Below are 21,322 nucleotides of genomic sequence, written 5' to 3' on the forward strand. Positions count from 1 at the left end.
GAATGTCACTGTTTTGTTTGTCCTGTCTCTTTGAGTGTCTGAGGTGTTCAAAGAGCTGCCTCAGCCTCTCAGGGACATTTTAATGCATTTATCTTTTTCCCTGACAAGCCTGTCTCTGTCTTTTGGTGTCTGTGGATTTGTGCTCCCCAGTGAACAGAAGAGCTGGGGATGGCTGTTAAGCATCAGTCACTCATATGTACACAGCAGTGCTTGCACATATTTAGTTTCTTCTCCACACCACCTGCATGTAACACAGACATCCCCCACTGACTCCAGCGTGGCGGTCCTCCTGCTCCAGAGACCTTAGCTGATGAAGGAGCCAGCACTCAAAGTGTTAATGATACATGGAAAATGACCCGATTTCTTTCTCCTCGGTGTCATGTCTCAAGGGCATGATTTATCTTTGCCAAGGTAACTGTCATTTATGAGCCAGGCTTCGGTTCAGGGCAGGATATCCGTGGGGCTGCACTGTGTAGCCTTAATGGAATAAATAAGCGGTGGGTTGCATTACATCAAAGCACTATATTGTTTCTTCCTTGTCTCTCATTAAAATGAATAACTGGAATTTCTCCTTTGCTACTGTTTCACTCTGAGAGGATTTCTCTCTAATAGATGTCAAACTGGCCCATTAAGAAGTGGGTAATGAAACCTAGGTGGCCCAAGTGAGCTATCAGCATGCAGCCCAGCACAGCCTCTCACTACGTCCAGCCTAAGTGATAAATGCTATTATAACCTCAGCTTGCTACTGCCATCCGGACACATTAGGACTGAGCAAGCATTTTAAAATAAATTAAGATCACAAATAACTGTGTAAAACACAGGAAGCAAGCCTCATAATTCAGGTGGATGGGCTGCAAGATTAACAGCTCAGGGGAAGCTGGTCGGCAGCCCTCTCCGGTTCATCGACTCTGACACCTAATAAAATAACAAAGAGCGTGAGTTTGGGCAGAAGGAGCCAATGCCATCTATTGTTGACGCTGGAGAAATGGGGAATTGGATCGTAATTCTTAGGCATCACTGTGCCCCAGAGATGCTATTTCCTCCCACAAGTTCTGGGACTTGCTACAAGTCAGTTTCAGTTGATGAATGGAAGGGGACAAGTTGAGCCTGGTTTTGCTTCTCAGAGCTGGCACTAGAAGATACTCAGATGTAAAATTACCAATAAGAAGAATACCTATCTTTGGTATACAGAATTTTTTTCTGAGTGCTCCAGACTCCTCTGCAGTAGCCATTCTGAGGGAGCCTGTGGGGAGAACCACAGGACAGTGAAGCTGGTGGAGCTGAGATTAGTTGTGTAAGATACTGCTACTAAATGAAGCCTTCAGTGGAGTTAATTGCAACCCCTACATGAATGCTGGGAACCAGATGAGTTTAATGTGCCTACAAGAGCACTTCATCAGAGAAGGGCTAAGGCAGATGAACCAGTTGCACAGAGTAAGTGTCAGCTCATTTATAATCCATTTGGAAATCCCTAAATTGTTGCTCATGAGAATCTGGGAGTGCAGTCCCATGGGAAGGATCAGTCTGTGCACACGTGCCCTGGGCTTTGATGCTTCCCAAACACCTGCTACCAGCCTATGGTGTGAGGGAAATCCTGGGTAGACTGATCTCTGGTCAAATCCAGCACGGCAGTCTCTTTGTCATCATTCTGCTATGAGGATCTTTCTGGCCTCGCTACCATTCCTGCAGACTTTGCCTGAGCATTAGCAATGCAGGCAGTAATTCAGAATCAATTCATACAACAATGGAAATAAAGGGGCAGTGCTGCTGGCAAAGAAACCTTATGGAAACAGCGCAATTCCCTGAGAAACTGGCAATTCTTTTTTTTTTTTATGTGCTTTTTTCAGTGTTTTCTTTTTATATGCGGATTGGTTCAAGTGCAGATGATACGTGGCTCTAAGTAAACTGGTAAGAATTTAACAGTACTGCTGGAAATCAGTAGAGAGAAATTTCAGCGGAAACCTAGAGCCAGCAAGCAGAATATAATTTTGTCTGTATTCTTTCTATATTGTTTAAATCAAGGAAGAAGAAGACCATCAGGGACCATCTCATCTGTGACCCTCTCCCCCATAATCACAGGCAACCCTATACAGGTGTTGCCTTTCTACCTAGACAAGGGAAACTTTCCCAGCTACCAAGCTAACATAGGAACTTTCAAACACTACAGATCTGTAAGCAGTTGTATTGATAAAAGAGAACATAGATCTGACTGTACAGGCATCAGGGAGAACGGAGTGTGGCAAAGAGCATATATTGCGATGCCATGAATATGAAGTTATAAATAATCTCAATGAACATGCAGGGGGAATCCTCTGTTGAGTAACTTGCTCAGGCAGCTTTGTTCTGGAGATGTGGGTTTGAAGCTACCCCAATGCACTAAAGGAGAAAAGCTGCCCTATAGCTTAAACCTGCAGGTAAGTGGCTGTGGCGGGGACTCGAGACCAGTAAATGTGCGGAATAGCTCTCTAGTTTTGCTCCATGTTTCAGTTGTGGTCACAGGACAAATGGAGTCCCGCTCTCCACTTTGTTCCTTTAGTGTCTGTTAAAAAAAAATAAAACAGCAGTCTTCTTTCTTTTTTTTTCTTCTTTTTTTTTCTTTTTTTTTTTTTTTCCTGAGCCCGTAAGAAACAGGTTGGTTCAGGTAATTTACTCTCCGTGCGTATAGAATCCGCTTGGGAATCTTTTCCGGTCAAATTTCAGGCTTGCTTCTCGAATGTCACGTGTGAAAGCGCTGTCCTTCTTCTAACAAGACTCTGAATTTTTATTTTACTATGTCTTCCTCTCCACATCTGAACTGTCTCATTGGGAAAAATTGGGTAGGGAGGGCAGATAAATGGAGCTCTACTTCTTTAGCTGGTCTTTGCTAAATATCCTTGGTTTTGATCTTGCAGATCATCAAGCTTGAAAAAAATGGGAATGGATACCACTACATCCTGGCAAATCTGGTGAGTTGAGTATTGCTTATTTTTCTTACCATCCTCAGTGTTTTCTTTGGTATCTCATGCTTTGCAAAGCACTATATTTACAATTACTGAGATTGAAGTCTTTTTAACCCATGTTTTGGTGGATTAAAGAAAAATACCAAAGTCCTTTGCAGTATTCTCCTTGTGGTGTTTTCTGTCTTGAGCCAGCAAGAATATCTCCAGGGTATCTCCAATGTTGCTAGGACTTTTTGACTCCAGATTGAATCTGTATCTTTTCAAAGCCAATTAAACCAACTGTCAGTTAATGCCTGTTGTGATAATGATTATTTTTTTTGCATGTCATGGGCACCTGAGCTCCTGGCATTGCTCTCCCAGCTCCTTTCAGTTGGGCCACCAAGGAGCTGTTGACTGTTGGTAACAACTTGCATTTCCCAGCTGCTTTCAGCTTCATTTCAGTGTTTCACAGCCAACCTGAGAGCCCCATGAAGGGCAGACTTGTTAACACTGATGCACCAAGATCCCTCTGACCTTCCAGTGAACAGAAGACATGTAACTATTCTGCAGCTTGGTGCTAAATCAAATCTGACTGTCATGGCTCTAAGGGAACCATTGGATTTAAGGTTTTCTTTAAGGAAAGGGTTGTTCCTTTACTGCAGGGAGGCATTGCCTGAGGACAGAGCTGTGCAGCAGCAGGTCCATCTTTATGGAGCAATATGCTGTCCTCTCCTGGGTGGTTAAAAAATTTCTCTGCTTAGGGAGGTTTGGGAAGAGATGAGAGAGAGGAATAGCCGTTGTCCGTAGAGCAGCTGAAGGATTTCCACAGCACAGCTCCTGCCCTCTCCTCCCCAGATGTGTCTGCCCCTCAGGGAGGGCAGCACAGCATGGGCTGGAGCTGGCACCCAGGGACTGACCCGCTCTCCCAAGGACTTCTCCTGTGCAGAGTCTGGGATCTGGGGGGTCTTCTGTCCCACGGGCCTGGTGCCAGTCTGTGCCATGTCTGTGGGGATGTGGTGTCCGTGTAGGGTCTGGAGCCGTTCTTCCCTCCCACAGCTGCATCTGTGAGGCAGCACGTCAGGGCCAGGGTAATTAAACTTTAAACTAGCAATTAGTCAAGCAGTTGCTGCCGTTCTCCTTCTCTCAGTCCCAAGATAACTCTGTAATTTACAAGACAAAAATGGCCACATAATTACCCCACAATGCCCTGCTACTGACCCTGCATTTCTGTGCTGGGTGCCTACCATGTAATTACAAAGTTAAAAATGTTACATTGTGCAGGGGAGACATGCAAACTGTAGAGCAGCCAATAACTCCAGTTGCTTTTTTTTTTTTAAATATTATTTGCTGTAACCCACGTCCTAGTCCTCAAATGTTGATGAAAGTCCCTTCGTTAAAGTTAAGCAGGGAAGCTATCTGAAGTAGCTGCAGTGCCCATGCCTCTGTGCTTTTATGCATACCCATGCAGAAGGCTAAATGAGAATGATGTCAGCTCTGCTCTTTGCATGGTTTCACAAGGATAAATACGTTAAAGGCATGAGGTGGTCTGATACTCAGGTGATGGAGTTGTGAAGGACATGTCCCTCTGTCTTATGATACTGCTCTCTCCCACTTTCAGCCTGAGAAAGACTTTTCTCATCTTTAATTTGTTTTCTTAGCCTTTGCACAAATGCTGAGAGGACAGAGCTGGCTAGAAGAGGGCTGCATACTCAGCCAACATGAATTATAAATAATTAACTCAGAGCAAAAGGCTTTTCATCTCTTGAGCCCCTCCGCAGGGAGACTGTGCCTCCCAGACGTGGCTCAGTGGGGGCTGCTCTGGGTGCCCAGGACCCACAGGGTCTGACGGGACCACCAGAAACCACTGTTGTTTGCTGTACTTTTCAAGCAGATTTGATTTTGCAGGGAGAAGAGGAGGGGTGAAGAGAATAAAAACTGTTTTTTTCCTGTTCCTTAAAGCAGCAGTGCACAAGAGCCAAACTCCTGAGACAGAAAGGTTAACAAAAAAAAAAAAAAAAGAGAGAGAGAAAAAAAAGAAGGATAATCAAATAACTTGGGAAAATGATGGAAAAAAAAAAAAAGGAATAACACTCCTGAAGATTAAGAAGGCCCTTTCAAGGACAGAACAAGCTTTGAGGTTTTGCCGTGCACATGGGCAGGTTCAGACTCCAAAAGCTAAATCAGTGCCTGTGATGTGCTGCACCCACATGAGAGCTTAGTTCTGCAAGGAGGTTGACAAAAAGGCTGTGATGATCCTGTGTTCCTGAGACAGCTGTGGTGGTGAGGCAGGACAGCAAGCCTGCCATACAGAGATGGCCAGGGATGTTATATGGGACTGGCAGAATGTGGGACATCAGCGTCTGGGAGGGTTAAACCAGTGTGATTGCTCAAATCCAAGAGATAATGATAGCTTTTACCCCTCTTCTAAGGACATCTCGTTGCTGGATTAGAGCCTTCGGAGGGTGTAGCATGCAGTAATTTATTCACGCTGACTCATACACGTAGTGGATAGACCTTAAACACCCCATATTTTCCTCTGTAGCCAAGTCCTTAGAGGACGGAGCGTGTATTGCCCACACACACACATTCCCACGTGTGCATACACGCACGCAGAGAGGACAGCCTGGTTTTGGGGAAGTGGCTCAGTCTGGAGGGCTGGGTCTAAAGAAAATAAATTAAGAGCTGCAAAATAAAGAACTGCAAATGCCTGAACATTTCCAAATCAGTAATTTCTTGTCCCATGTGCTGATTGATGGAGTCCTGGTTTTAGGACTCTCATCGTATGTAAATGTAAGGCTCTCAGCCCTGGCTGGGACAGGCTCTGCCATGTGCAAGTCAAATGAACCCTCATGGTTCGTGGTCACCAAGCTCCCTGCACCAGCCGGAGCATGTGGATGGGTTTTCAATACCTGTCTTTTTGCTGCACTTCTTGAGACCTTCCCAATGGGGAAAAATTATGGAAATAACACACTTGAAGCAAATGTTGGGAAATATTTATGGATATCCTCCCCCCAGAAATCTTATTTTTGGCGATATTTTTGTTCAGAGCTATACTGAACCAAAAAGTCAGAAGCAGCACACTACTGTCCAGTTAGCCCCAAACTGGTGCTGCATCGGGAGCACAAGGCAAGTGAGTTTGTAAGGAAATGCACAAGCTGAATAAAACCTGCAAAAATCATCCATGGAGCATTTGAAGACAGAGGAATTCTCTGTCTGGTCACGGACAATTCATGAACAAAGAGGAACTGGCTTGCATTAATCACTGCTTGTTTGCCCAGCGGTTGCTGTCGGGCAAGCTGCAGTAAAGCACCAAGCAGAATTTGACAAGTAGCAGCAAATGAAAACTAGTATTTCGTAGCAGGAACAGCTTTCTTTTTTTTCAGTGAAATTGCTGTTGCCAAGGTGAGACAATAATATCTCTGTGTTCACAAACAAAATGAAACCATTCTGCACCTTAGGCCATGGACAAACATCCTTCTCTGAATCTGCTCTGCCTGTTAAAGACACAACCATTCTTGTCAGCTCAGCCCTGCCCATCCCATGAAGGTTTGTCTCCAGCATCATCACCAGGGAAGTATTCATGTGAGCATTCCTGCCTCTCCTTGGGGCAAATCTGCCACTGTCTGTGGCTTTTGCAAAGTCATGAAAAGCAGAATCTCACCCAGTCCCCGTTAGAATTACCTCAGTTAGCTTTTACCAGTTGCCAGCCTGGTTATTTGTCAGGTATACCAGCACAGGGCAGTTGCATTCATCTCTCACTCTCTCTGTACTTTTCTTTTTTTCTTTTTAGAATTCAAAGAGGTTTGGCAACTTTAAGAAGTGTTTGTTTTTGTCGGTCTTATTTTTCTAAGCTTTGTTCTCAGCTTTTGAGAGCATCGTCTAGCAGCCACAAAGAAAAAAATATAAAGTCAATAGTATCAGAGGAGCAAGCTTAGAAACTTCTGGGATTTCTTTCTTTTGATGTTACAGACTTGTTCCCCATAACCTTGGCTTCGTGTATCTGTCTTTCCTATGCCAGGGATGTAGGTTGACTACTGTCAGTAGTGGGAGAATGGCAGCTCTCCTGGGCAGAGGAAAATTTTTGTCTTAAAATAAGTGACATTCGTGTGACCTGTCTTTAAAAGAAAAGTATTAAGGACAGCTGCCACACACAGTGTTTTAGCCTTTTTTTTTTTTCTTGGTGCATTAGTCCAGGTTCTTCTTTTAGCAAATGCTCTTGTTTGAAGTTGAATAGATAAGTGTGTGAGATTGCTGATGCTAGGGGTAGCAAGGAAACATAAAGATAAAAACAGAGTCGATTAGTTAAGTAAGCATTTCTTCCTATGCCATTTTACATCAGCATGTGTGAGTGCTGAGTTAGGCCGTGGACAGAGTTCCACTTTGCAAGCAGTTGTGATGGTTTTGGAGGTTACTAGCACAGCAGCTTTGACAGCAGAGAGGCTTGGGCAGGAGTCAGGCAAAATCTGCCGGTTTGGTTCAATTCCCCTGTGGTTTAAATATGCCCCTTTGATATTTATTTATTTATTTGTTTGTTTTTCTCCTGAAAATAAGACGTGCAGCATGTGCACAACCTGCAATGTATGCTGCAACCACATGGGGAGAGTCTGCTGTGCCCATGATGCTGGGTACAAGACCAGTGCACAAAGATGCACTGGTGGCCCCATCCAGTGTTGATGACTCCGTTGCCTGCACCGAGCCCCTGATTCAGCTTGCCTGGAGCTAAAATGTGATTTTCAGCCACCCATCTGCTTGAGGGCTGCCGTGGTTATTTGAATCACCTTCAGGTATTAACACGTTCTCCTGCCCCCTGAAGTCCTGCTGGATGAAGGGACAAATGAGGTCAGCAGTAGTCAGGGCTGCATCAGTAACTGGTCTGAAACAGCTTCGTGGGAGTTTCTGGAAGGACATGTACAGCACTGGTTTCTTGGCCTGGTAGGATCTCAAGATGCCTGATCTGGCAAAACTGCTATTCTAATGTTGGAAAGAGATGTCCTATGTTATTTTTGGCTTTCTAAAATTATGCCAGTTAGACCTTTCCAATCTGAGAGTTTGGTGCGTGTAGGCTCATGAGAAAACTTGGCTTTCCAGGCAGAGAAGGACAGTAAAATGTACCAGTGGAATTTCTGAGTCCTGCATTTCACTTCCAAACAGCTTTTCTGTCCCAATTTGAAGATTATCAAGCACAAGGAACTCTTGTAACATTATCTCATCTGAATTATTGATAGTAAAAGGCACAGGAGTGCCCTGAATTAATTTTTGTTTGAATTAGAGTGTCTCATGTAAAAGAAAATCATCTCGTTTTGATATAAATATTGCCCACAGAGGAGAATTTGAGCTGCAGGCTTTGGAAGGACTTTTTGCAGCAGCTAATGAGGGCTCAAAAGCATGTGTGACTTACAGTGGCTTAAAAAAAATCACTGAGCATCAGGTGAGTAACTAACAGATTAAATCACAGACTTTGGAAGAAAATATATGTTTGCTTAAATCACAACAAAAGGGTGTTAAACTAACAGGTTTCCTCGCCCATTTCCTAATCCATTACCCCAGCTCAACTGGCAAGGGGTGACATGTAAATCCATAATAGCTTCCTCATGGTGACTTCATCAGTGCTTATTTCTAGTCCGAACTTGCCAAGCCTCAGGTTCCTCCATCAGATTTATGCTTGTTTGCTAGACTAGGTAGTCAATTACTGAAGTTTTGGTCCTTGTAAACTGTGATCAGGTCACCCCTTTATCATATCTTTGATTGAAGTCCTGGCATCTGTCACTACACGGCATGTTTCCCAAACCTTTAAATCAGTTTCTGCTCTGAAAGCTCTCTAAAGCACAAACATCTGCCTAAAGTGTCTGTCCCTCTGCTTGTGCTGAGCTCTCCAAGATCTGTACAATCACATTCAGAATGTGTTGCGGCAGTAGGATAGGGATGATGCAAATAATGACACACAGAAAACCTTATGTCTGCAGTACTATGCAAAAAAAAATGTTGTTGGTCATCTCCAGCCCTGTGTCCCTGAAGTCTGAATCCTCACCTGGTTTGCTTTGTGCTGATAGACCAGGAACGACAGACTCATCCGGCTGCAGGACAGGGACCCTGTCTGGCTGTGCCCCAGCCTCCTGTTGTTCTTTTCCCTCCTTCGCTTACCTCTGTGTTACAGTGAGAACTCACATGTTTTACTGCCAAAATAAGATCTGACAAATTCATAATTCTGCAGAAGAGAAGAAGGCCTCTCCTGTTGGAAGGCATGTTGGACTGAGATTGGAGCAGATGGGCCCTTCTTTGACATACCCCCCCCTTATTAATTCAAAGTGATGGGAGCGAGGAATGATGCTTTACTGGAGAAGTCAAGCTTGAAGATAATTTAGTTTATTAGGGATGCTCCGTCTGGAAATACTCAGCTTCCTGCTCCCTGCAGAATGACGCCGGCGTACCTTGGAATGACAGGAGCCACTTTGTGTTCACTCTGTGGACCTACAGCCATTCAGAAGCAATTGTTTTGTTTTTGCAATGTTTCCTGTAATCACAAAATCTGGTAGAGGGAGGCAGTCTGGCATTTTGGTCCATACAGGGAGAGCATCTAATGAGAGCTGGGCCAGTTTCCTGATGCTGCCACAGGTTTCTAGGTGAGCTTGGGTGAATTGCTTAAACACATTTTGCTTAAAAGGGGATATTTCAGTGTGGGACTCAAGTTTATGCAATAAAGGGGGAAAAAAAGGCCTGTCTCTTCATCCCAGATGGAAAGGGACTGAGAAGACTTGAGCACGCTTATTCCTGGGGTGATGGGGCTGGTTTAGGTTCAGCCATCAAGCCTTCTCCAGGCAATTCACAAGAAAGGGACATTTTCTGTCTGCTATTTGGAGATGAACATTGCTGTTTCAGAGGCCCTGGAGGGCACAGAAGATGCAAAGGGAAGAGAGAAAATAACAGTGTTTCTCAGCAATTTAGCAGTCCTTAGACTCTCCAGTGTCCCTTCTCTTGGGAAAAGCCAAAACTTGCAGCAGCAGAACGGAGACTTTAGGCTGGGCTGTGGTGGGGCTGCGGGAGGTGTGCGAGGACCAGCTGCTGAATGCCCCCAGCTCAGCCCTCACTGCCCCACACCGCAGCTTCAACAGCCCCCTTGCACTGCAGGAGGCACCCTGGAGGGGAAAAGGCCAGCAATTAGCACCAATAGTCTGAAATACAGAGAGCGTTGGGAAGGGTGAGGCTGCGGCCAGCTGCCTGTTGGCGTCAGGACATGGTGGATATGGAGGAGAAGTGCTCTGCCACGGCTGCTGTTGCAAATAAACAGGGAAGAGAAGACTGCTGCTACCTACCTACCGTGTTCCCAGGGGCTGGGCAGGCTGGCGTCCCATCTCTCTGATGTGTGACCTTATCTCCGCATCAGAAGGAGCAACGGCACTGGCGTCCTCTGTGTGGGAAGAGGCGGCAGAAGTTTAGGATGCTGCTGCAGTGAAATGAGAGGGAGAGGTGGGGCGTGCAGGGAACTAAGTGGAGCTGGCAGGCTTGAGGAGGGTCCTGCATGCAGGAGGGAGGTTTCCCTCTGCCACCTGACAGCATTCTGCACTGCCCGCTCAGTGACTTGGCTCCTGGTGATGCTCAGGGTATAAATAAGGAGCTAGCTCATTGCTGGAGACTTTCTTTCCAAGGCAGATCCTTCCTGGACCAGTTAATCAAGATGGATTCATGAGGCCCATTTCAAGTCATCAGTCTTCCTGCATTATGCATTTCCTTTGATGACTGAGCTCACAAGCAGTGGAGAGGAATATAAATGTGTGACTTGCTGACACCTCTCCCCGGAACCAAGGCAGCGAATGGGACAGTAAAACAACCTTTGGCTGAAAAATTGTTTCAGTTTAAGCACAGCATAAAGAACAGATGAAGCAAGGAAAACAAAATGAGGAAAGAATCCTTCCCAGCGCTGTTCTGCTTTCTATTAGAAGACATGAAGGTCTTTACCAGATGCCCATGCTATTTACTAACAGCAGGACTTCTCCATGTGATTGCTTTGCAATGTTCATTAATGCAGAGAGAACGGCCCACGGTATGGGCTAAAGAGCAGGTTGCCTCCTTTGAACCGAGTCTGGCTGTTGCTTGAACTGTGCTGCAGATGCTGTGAGTCAGAGCAGGCTTGGAGGAGGGAGGCTGTCTCAGCCCGTCAGCACGGATGGGTCCAGATTTTTGTAGTTTATTGTCAGCCTGCTAATTTGATGGCATTCAGAGAAAGCCAGGCATTTTCCCTGCATACACAGGCAGGGGGCTGTGCTTTCTGCGTTGCCGAGATTATTTTGCAAAGTGAACTTAAATAAAAGGGACAGCTAATCCTGCTGTAGGGCAGGGGGTGGGCTGGCTGCCACAGTGTCCCTTCCAGCATGGCTTTGATGGGTCCCAGAGAGAACTGTGCCTGCAGAAGTGTTGTTTCCCTTCCAGTACCTGTGTCCTGGACAGTGCCCGGGACCAGAGGGGATTTGCATCACCTCTGGATCCTGCTGTGTCTGCTTGCCTGGGGTGCAGGCACGGCACAGGGCTGGGGCATGGGCTCCTGCATTCCTCCTCTTCCTCCCCAGGGGACCAGCGGTGCTGAGTAAGGAGGTGAGGCCAGACACCTGAGTGTCCAACAGATAAATACCAAACAGCCAAGGTCTAAAGCTCCTGAAGAAATTCACATAACATCAAATTCCAGAGGCTCCGCTTGTTTTCCTGTACAGCCTGATGTATTCCAGACGTGGCTGCAAAGAGAGCTTTTTGCAGTATTCATTGGTAATTTTTTGAAAACGGTTTGGCCGTTGAGATCCCATGGAGAACCTCATTCCAGCCCTTTTCACTCCTTGCTGTATTTGATTTGATGGCAAAGGGAAGCATTTCTGTGCTGATTCTGTTCCAAATTGGTTGATACAAAGCATATTGCTGCAAGCGCGTCTGCTGCTGCCCCACAGCAGTGGGTTGCAGTCAATCCTTAGTTAGGCAGGCTTTCCGAAGTAAAGGAACACTCATTCACTTTATACCTTCTTTCTCTTCGCACTTCCTGGTAGTGTGAGGCTTTGCATTATTAATATCTGTGATGCCATGTCCAGGACTGGAGCTTAAAGGCCACCTGCCCAAGGGTGTAGTCAGGCTGCATGCAGGCACGGGCACCCAGCTGGCAGCAGGGAGCTGCTGCAGCCTCCAGATTCCTCTGAATTCTTCCCATGGTGTTGTCACATGGAGCTGCACTATATAAAACTTTAATATTAAGGATGGCAGGTTGTGTTTATTTCTTAGGTAGAGTCATTGTGCCCTGCTCAGTCCACTAACAGTAAGATAACTGGCAATCAGATACCGTAGTGAGTTAAACGCTCGTGTCCCAAATGGGACAGCTGCTCTGCTTGTCTCCGTCCCCTACCTTCTGTGGACTAAAGGTTAGCCTGGATAATTGGGCTTGTTTGTTTGTTTGTTTTTGGTTTATTTTCTGTTTTCCAAGTACGGTCAATTGAAAACTAAATAAAAGGTCCCTTTTTTGCAACATGTGCCTTTAGTACAAGATGTCAGATGACTGATGACTTCTTTGTTTACAGATGTTGTGATTTGTCTGTTCTAATTGTTCTTACAAGCACTGACTGGTCTTCCAGAAAGACAGATAAGTGTATTTAATTGCTGATGCTACTTCACTAGTAGAAACCTTTTCAAGAGACAATTTGTAAAAAATTTGATATATTCTTGTTTGTATGTGAGCCAGCAAGAATTCACCTCCTCTGGGAATTGCTTTCTAATATATCTGACCTCTGGTATTCCCCAGTTCATTCGCTGTCATGTCACCCAGACCTGCTCTGAGCAGATTTCAGTGGTTCAGTAATTAAAATTACTTTGTAATTAGTACAAGATCCTGTACTGACCTTGTACTGGGGCATGTGGAGGAGGGATAACAGGTGAAAGCAGTTATTTAAGCAGTTAATAACAGTCAAAATGTAGGGACATATCCAAGGTTAATGATGTCCTCCCAGGTTCCAAATGTCTTAAACAAATGGAAAAACTTCAGAGGTCTCCATACTTTAAAAAAAAAAAAAAAAAAAAAAAAAAAAAACACCGGAGAAAAAAAACAGTATAAAATTAGTATAGTCTTAAGGAAGAAATTGTTCCTTTTATCTATTCAGATTATTTTTAAGCTTTGTATAAGACAAATCCCAATGAATATTATTGAATATTTTCTTCACTTTCAGGATGGTTTGGTTTGAGTTAAAGGCAGTGTTTTTAACCACTGCTGTCTAGTCTCTGGTGTCACAGTCTTTTTTGAATTTTCCTATTTAAAACTGCTTCTTGCAGGGGTTAAGGACACCAGACACCTTACACTCTGTTGTGAACTTGGACCTTTCTTCATGCCTTTGTAGGCCTTCCAAGGAGGAGCTGGTGGCACAAACTTCAAGTTGCTGTGTGGTAGTTTCTTTTGACAGATCTTTTTCCCCTGAGTACCCCCCAGGAGCAAAATGTCAGTGTAATTTGGTCCTAGCCATGAATAACCAGTTGGCAACCTGTGAGGTCCCTCTCACTGAACCTTAGGAGCTCTGCGTGTCAAAAACCACTTGGCCTGAAATGCATTAAGATGTCAGAGACAATTACCATGCTGCATTTCCTATTCATTAATCACAGCTCTGGCTTTCTGAAACCCCTACGCTAGCAATTACAAACAAGATTGATGTGGGTTAAACCAGCATTCTGGGGAATATGTACTCACAAAATACCACTGGTTTTTTTTAACCTAAATCACTGCACTTTGAAGCTAAACAAATCATCTATTTAGGGCATCTGTACATCCCCATCCAATCCTCAGCCTGTAAGTGGATGTTAAATTGCTTACAAAAAGCCGGAAGAAAAAGTGTGAGTCTTTAAAGGCATTTTTGAGTCACTTATGACTCTCTCAGTCTGACGCTGATGTAAGAGAGCAATTTAGTCTTTTCCTTGCAAGCTGTCTTTTCCCACAACAGGTTTCCATCTAACGGCTTGATCCTGACCTTGGAAGTTAATGAGCTAATTAGCTCCCCCAGCCTATGCACAGGGAGCACCATTTTGGGAACCTGACCAGGGTCTTGTGGGAGTGATGTGCCCTGGCTTTTTTAACTCACACCATCATCATATATTTGAGAGAAAATGGGGAGAGGAGCTCGGTGGTAGGTTGGAAGGAGAACATGCACCAGCAGCAGGCGATGGAGGGGGAAGGCAGAGCCTGAACAACCTCTTCTATTGCCCAAATGATTGCATTGTGCATGATTCCCTCATTCATTTTCCTGCATACATTGTGGTTGTTAATGGTACCAGGGAAAATAATTGACTGCATCTCCTGTGCCTGTATTTCAAAAGAAAAAGCACCGGACTCCACCTCTCCCGCACACAGCAGCCCAAGCCGGAGGATTGAGCCTCTAGTCAAGCACCTGCTTTGGGCAAAGGAGCACAACAAATAGTTTTGAAATACCAGCAGTGCTGAAGAGGTGGGATCAAAGCTGGGAGGCCACAAAATGTCCTTTTCTCCTTACTGCTTGCAGTGTCTCTCTAATTGTTTTTTTGCCTCTGTCTCAATGGGAATGACTAATTCAATAATGCCACCCCAAAGCGTGTGTATTTGCACATCTGTTTTCATCACTTCCAGTGGGCAAGAGGTAGGGGAGAACAATAAGAAAACAAAATAAATATATTTCATTAATCTGAAAGAAAAAAAGAAAAAAGAAAAAAAAGCCTTTTTCTTCTCCCAAAGTAGTAAATTCTACAACCTGTCTTTTCTAACAGATGAAGTCCTTTGGCAGGCTAGCTGACCACTCACTTCTTGAAAGTTCATTGACCAGGATTTGTTTTTCCCTACAAACTGTGACTTGGCAAGAAGTAGCCTCTCTAGTGGTGACAGTGCTTAAATGTTAGGGCTGGGTGAATAATTCTTTCTCATAAATGTCAAGAATTTTTTATTTTCATCCTAGCATTATTTGGAATACATTTTTCTATTATTTTGCTAGCATTCTTGCAAACGACCTGATATTGATACGACTATTTGTCTCCCTGGATGGAAGCTGCAGGATATCCCCAGCTCAGGGCCTCTCAGGGCCCATGTGAAAGGCAAGTTCACCCTGTGGTCGGGGAGTGGAGCCTCTCTTAGAACTGGGCCTTACTTTGCAGAGGGAAGAGGTTTTTCCTATGCTGGCTGACAAATTAGTAAGTAGACAGACTTCATGTTATCTGCCCAGAGATGTGTTCGTCTGATGAGTGTCTCCTGTTTCTCTCCTGTACCAGGGATTTATGGATATTGATCTGACAAAATTCAGGGAGAGTGGAGCCAATGTAACTGGATTCCAGTTGGTGAATTACACGGATGCTGTTCCTGCCAGGATCATGCAGCAGTGGAGGAATAATGACGCCAGGGAGCATCCTCGTGTGGACTGGAAGAGACCAAAGGCAAGTAATAAAGAAAACCATTTAAGCTAGGGTCCTTCTGGCCCAGATCAAGTTACTCTCACTTCTTCGTGATCACACTGAGCTCTTTAATCTCACTCTGAACACCTGTCAGTTAATATAATTGTGAACATTATCTGTTCTAGGTGCCTCAGCATTGTCTAAATGTTACTAGGCAGTACCTGCTGCCTGCTCAGTGCACAAGTTAGTGTGTTCACTCAGTCTTTTCGTTTTTACCTTTCCCAAAGCTGAGGACTAAACATCTCATAATGTTCAGGATGGAAAAAAAAATCCTTATTGACTCCTTAAGCACTGACTTAACCACTTGCTAAATATCCAGTGATAATAAAGCCCTTCCAGATGTTGTTTCTGAACATTTCAAATCAGAGTGTACGATAGAGGGCAAATAAATTTTAATTCCTAATACAGACCAGAAGACTCTGAAGCTGTCAAGGGGTGGGAGGGAGTTGTGTTTTTGTGTGTTTTTTTTTTTTTCTATCTGACATTTGGAAACAAATGCACTTGTGGCAAACACTCCACAATAGAAATGTCAACTTTGGAAATATTTTAAGAAAGCTGAAAACAAATAAATCAGTAGGTGATCACATGAAAATGAATTAACTTCAATGGCTTCTGTTCATACCAGAGTTTTACTTGTTTCTGTACAAGTTTCTGCTTGAATAAACTCATTCTTTGCAGACTTTTTGCACACTGGAGTTTTTTGGCCTCCATCCATGACCAGAAGGAGTGACTTGTTACTTGGTTTAGCAGATGTGATAGTCTCGCATTCACACTGTATAATGTATTCCTTAAAAATTCAAGTCAATGATTCTAATTAAACAGAAAGACTTGGGTAACAGGTGAATGGCTTTTCAGGCAGAGTCCTCTTCAGGGAGAGCAATCTGAAAGCAACTGGGCTAGAAGAGCAAAAGGTAAATTAGGAGCTTCTGCTTAACTTTCCTGTCCTCTAGGAAGGAAGGCATCAACTTTTGCAAGTCACCAAGACAGCAGTGATTACAGGGTGCAACAGGCTGCTGAACTCCAGAGATGAGAGGGTAAAAACAGAGCAAATAATCTGAAAAGCTGCCAAACCACTGTAACACGCCTGAGGTCAACTAAGCCTGATTGGCAATGTGCAAATCTTTTTCTCTTTCTAGTACACATCGGCCCTTACGTACGACGGGGTCCGGGTGATGGCTGAGGCATTTCAGAACCTGCGGAGGCAGCGGATCGACATCTCCCGTCGCGGCAATGCCGGGGACTGCCTTGCCAACCCTGCCGTGCCCTGGGGACAGGGCATCGACATCCAGAGAGCGCTGCAGCAGGTTTGCAACCCAACTGATGCATGTGCCGTCGGGACAGTCATAGTAGCCTATGGGTGGGGGAAGAGGGGCATGTAACAGAAATGCTCAAACAGTTTACTTAGGCTGGGAAACTGATCCTTCCACATAAGATCCAGGTCTCCAAACAGTTCAGGGGTGAGCCTCTCAAACTGATTTTCCTGCTGTTCTGGGATGGAAAAGCCAAAATATTATCCCATCATGTCATGGGTCCCTATTTTTATCTCCTGCTTCACAAAAGAGAGACCAGCACAGGCCACATTTTCTGAAGCTTCTTCAACTCTCTGTGAACTCTGCTTTAGTTCCAGATTGCTAATGAATTTTGAAACACTGTGAATTTTGCCTTTTGTATTGGCTGACTTCAAAATGTTCTTACAGCCCAGATTATAGTTTGGTTCATACTGTGACAGTTGGTAAAAGTCTTAATAACAGACATTAAGAAAGTTTATTCCTTAAAAATCTGAAAATTTTGCTTTTTCATCCTGCATAAATACTTAGATATTTGAATTAAAAAAACAATATTAAACTTAGTGCAAGAGAAAAAAAATAATAAAATCTTCTCAAAGACTTAGAAAGGTAGAACAGTTCAAAATTTCATTACATTTCAAGACTAACCTGTGTTTCTAGCAATTTTTTTTTCAGACACATTCTCTACTTTCTTACTCATAGTTTGTGCTACATTTGTGTCAAAAATAGATAGATTCCATGCAAATACTGCTAGCTCAGTGTTATCCAAATATAGCTTATCCGATCTTCCTTCCTTAACCGTAAAGAAAGCAAGAAGAACAAAATTAATTTGGTTAATTTACATCACATATGCATTTTCCCAAATATTTTGTTTTGATTTAGTTTTGGTTTACTAGTAAACAAAAATTCCTCTAAAACCAAATCTTCTATTTGATTTGCTTGCTAGTATTTGATTTATTCCCAAGCCTGTCATTGACTTTCTGTATGACCTTGGGCAAATCATTGTCATAGCTTCTCCAAATTCTTATAATAAAATCAGCCTCCTTGATGCATTAGGGAGATCAGTTACCTAATAAACATGAACTACTTGGAAGACGTCTGATGAGCAATGGGCTCTCAAGCATTTTCCTTTATTGAATTTATGAGAATAGGATATCAAAATTAGTCTTGGCTAGAAAATACAATTTTGTGTGTGTGCTTGAAAATCTCCTCAGACGTTTCTTCATCTCTTCATTCAATCAATTTCAAAACTCTTAATTTTTCAACTGCGGTGATTTTGAGCAAAGAACATGAACAGCAATTTGCCAACACTGTTTCTTTACCTTTGAAAAATTATAATTTTCCAAAATTTTGACCAGTTTAGTTGTGATGGTCAAAATAAAAGGTTACGAAACATTCAGTGAAGGAAGGAATCTCCAAGGGAAATTTTAAGTATGAATTTAATAATCATCCAGCATTTAATGCTGTAGCAATAACTCCATTATAGAAAGAGGCAAATGGAAAGAACTTATGATTAGATTGAAGGTTTGAGTTATCCTTTCCGTAAAGACTCACAATTACAGCAATTCTTACTGATATTCACAGTGTTCTTTCTCTTCACCTTCCATTTTCTAATGCCTAAAACATTATGCTCTTTTTAAAAGAAAAAAGTTTCTCTACTTATTTCTACTCAAATGCCTTGAATAAGCTCTTGAATTGCCTCATTCTTGTTTAGTGTAGGAAGGAGTCATGGATGGCAGGAGCAAAAATAAAATGCAATTTGAAACATTCTGCAATTTTCAAATACAGAAATATAACACATTTTAGCAAAAGGTATGCTTTTATTAACAGGAAATAAGATTTTTTTTTTTTTTAGGAAACGCTCACGGAATATTACTTTAAGCCAATACATTGAGTTTTCAGTTATACTTTGAAAAGACTGAGGTCTAAATTGTACTTATTATTTAAAAAATATAAAATCATAATTATTTATTATGATGAATTATGATTATTTATGATGATAAAATTATCATAATTTTTTTTAGTAACCAAGTCTAACAAGCAGGTACATGGTCCCTAACTGCTGCCTAGCCCTGCAGACCAGAGGTCACAGCAGCATCCTTCTCTTCCAGCTCTTCAAGCAGAGAACCACATGCCCATGTCTTGTACACAAATATGTTTACATTCTCAATGTCTCCAGTTGATTTTACTGGTACTTAGAACTATTGAAATCATTCCTCACTGTATTTTATAATGATTCAGAGGGCATAGTATTTTCACTGTACAAAAAGAGAAGAAATCTTTGCATCCGTGACAAACAGCTACATCTAGCTAAAGACAGAACAGTTTTAGTCAATAAAACAAGTTAAAAAAGGAGCCCTGAGAGGGGTCTTAGGATGGTAAATGACAGAAAAGAGATCCCTTTTGCTGTCTCAGTGTTACACAGATACCACAGGATTAAGATTTCATTCCTACAGATAGAAGGAATTGCCTTCAGTACATCTGCCTTTTAGTGTGTGTCCAACCACAAAGCATGAACTGTGGCCTGAGCTTCAGGCATGGGAAAGTTTAAGACAATGGTGCTTTTCCAGCACAGCTATCGTTTATGGGCATGTTGTTCCTTGTGAGGAGGGAAAAGCACGTTTCTCCAAATGTCATCAAGTATACCTCTTGACTTGAAGCAGCTTCAGAAAATACTGGCAGATGTTCATTTTCATGACAAACCTTTGTGCTAATAGCTGGAAAACAAACACAGTTTAAGCAGATTAGCAGCTGCTTTTCTCCATAGTGATATATCCTCATTTCTTCACCATCGATCTTTATTCTGAGGCTCTCAAGGCACTTAAAAAGGCAGCTAAATACCTGTTCCCATTTTAAATACGGTAAGCTTTCAACTGCAGAGGGTACAGATTTGTCCAAAGCAAGTGAAAAGGCTGAGAACAAACCCTTCATTCCCACTCCAGTGGTGTGAGTACTCCTCCACGTGGCCTCTGTAGAGAGGCAAACTCACACTCCTTTTCCCATATTCCTGCTCTTTTGCAAAAAGTCAAATACCCACATTGAGAGGAAAAATTAAGGAAGTGGGATGTGATGCCTGAGCAATGCTCTTCAACTTGGCAGTGTCATCAGCAGAGATTTATGATTCAAAGCTTCCTATGCAAATCTCATTTACAGTACTGGATTGTTAGGTCTTATTAGGCTGGTGCAGCATTTGATTGTTAACTGATAGACTCCTCTCTATTAAAAAGCGGCAGCTAGGAGCTATGTCCACAGTTTCATATTTCCTGCAACTGCAGTTCCTGGTTTGGACTGACAAGTTTTTTCCCAGATCCCAATTCCTGGTTAGATATGGACAACACAAACAAACACAAAACCTAAGGAGTTCAGAGCTGATTTAGCTCACTGTCACATCCCAAAAGGTGATGGGCTCGCACATGTGATCTAGCCCTTATGCAGGAATCTGAGGGATGTGGCAGCATTGTCCATCCTTCCTCCCCTTGTTTCTTGCTGCTGCTGAAACAGTGAAACAAAACATCCCCACCCTGTGGGATGCTGACCAATTTGCTCTCTGATATTTATGTCTTTAAGGTCCGTTTTGAAGGACTGTCTGGCAACGTTCAGTTTAATGAGAAGGGACGCAGGACCAACTACACCCTCCATGTGATTGAGATGAAACACGATGGGATCAGAAAGGTAACGGAGAAAGACTTCAGATCCTGTGTCTGGCACCAGCCCTCTGTTCGAATTATGGCGCGGTTAGGTCTCAACAGACATTTCTGCTCGTGAAGCTTGCATGTGGAGTCACCATGAGTGCATTCCTAGTTCTCTGCATGAGGAAAACCAAGCACAAGGGAGAACTCATGGTGTATTACTGAAAAATACAACATATGGAAGGGGTTATCAAGAGTAAGAAGGGCATCTTAGCTGTGGAGCAGGGATTTCCAGGAAAGGAAAGCTTGGCCCACTCAGTCTTGCTATTGGCAGGGCACATTGGCTCAGGCCCAGCTACACGACTGTCTGTTTTCACTCTCCCGGTTTTCTTTACCACGGAGTAAGCCAAGACAGAGCCAGGCAGAACCTGTCTGCCTTAACCAGTGCAGGGGAACCCTTTATTTTGACCTTATTTTGCTCTCCTTAAAGTCACAAGATGTTTACTACTATGTCCTGATTGCTCTGCAGGCATTTCTGCTGTTCTGGGATCTTGGTCCCTTTCTATATCCCAGGCACTGAAAAATTTTACTTTTTTTCAGGGGCACGAAGCCCTTGAAACACTAATGCTTTTGATGATCTAACTTCAAGCACTTTTGTCCCACTGTACATATTATCTATTTGAAGAACAGTGTTATTCCATGGACAAAGGAGAGCTGCTAAATAATTTGGAATGGAGCATTCACTGTGATCCCTCTGCACTGGAATCCCTCCACCCCCCCAAAAACAATACTTGTTTAAAACTAGGAAAAACTACAAATAGCGATAGTCCCACATTTACAGTCCCCCCCCTTCACGCTTACACCTGAGAGTAGCCAATGACTCCCACAGTCAAGCACAAATCAGCAGTGTCATGTAAAAAATTTCAAATTCCCAATTAAGAAATAAAATAAATTATTTTGAAGACATGCAAAGTGATCTTTCTCCTCTACTTGGTATTCATAAGAGGACAAATGTAGTATTATGTCCAGTATGGGGCTCTGAACTCCAGAAAAAATGTTGGCAGTC

The 21,322-nt window shown here is 43.2% G+C and overlaps 1 protein-coding gene across 3 annotated transcripts in view; it reads left to right on the plus strand.

Annotated features, from left to right (window-relative positions):
• GRIA1 (glutamate ionotropic receptor AMPA type subunit 1) overlaps window positions 1–21,322 on the plus strand; it is a 120,347-nt gene that overhangs the window by 60,597 nt on the left and 38,428 nt on the right. For 2 of the 3 annotated variants that reach the window (XM_035559831.2, XM_035559833.2), the window contains exons 5-8: window positions 2,892–2,945; window positions 15,162–15,323; window positions 16,478–16,645; window positions 20,195–20,299. In XM_035559831.2, coding sequence (XP_035415724.1) covers window positions 2,892–2,945; window positions 15,162–15,323; window positions 16,478–16,645; window positions 20,195–20,299 — 489 coding nt within the window. The remainder of the gene's footprint in view (window positions 1–2,891; window positions 2,946–15,161; window positions 15,324–16,477; window positions 16,646–20,194; window positions 20,300–21,322) is intronic. The other variant, XM_035559834.2, reaches the window with a different exon arrangement.

This window comes from Cygnus atratus, chromosome 14 (assembly GCF_013377495.2).
Source record: "Cygnus atratus isolate AKBS03 ecotype Queensland, Australia chromosome 14, CAtr_DNAZoo_HiC_assembly, whole genome shotgun sequence".
NCBI lineage: Eukaryota > Metazoa > Chordata > Aves > Anseriformes > Anatidae > Cygnus > Cygnus atratus.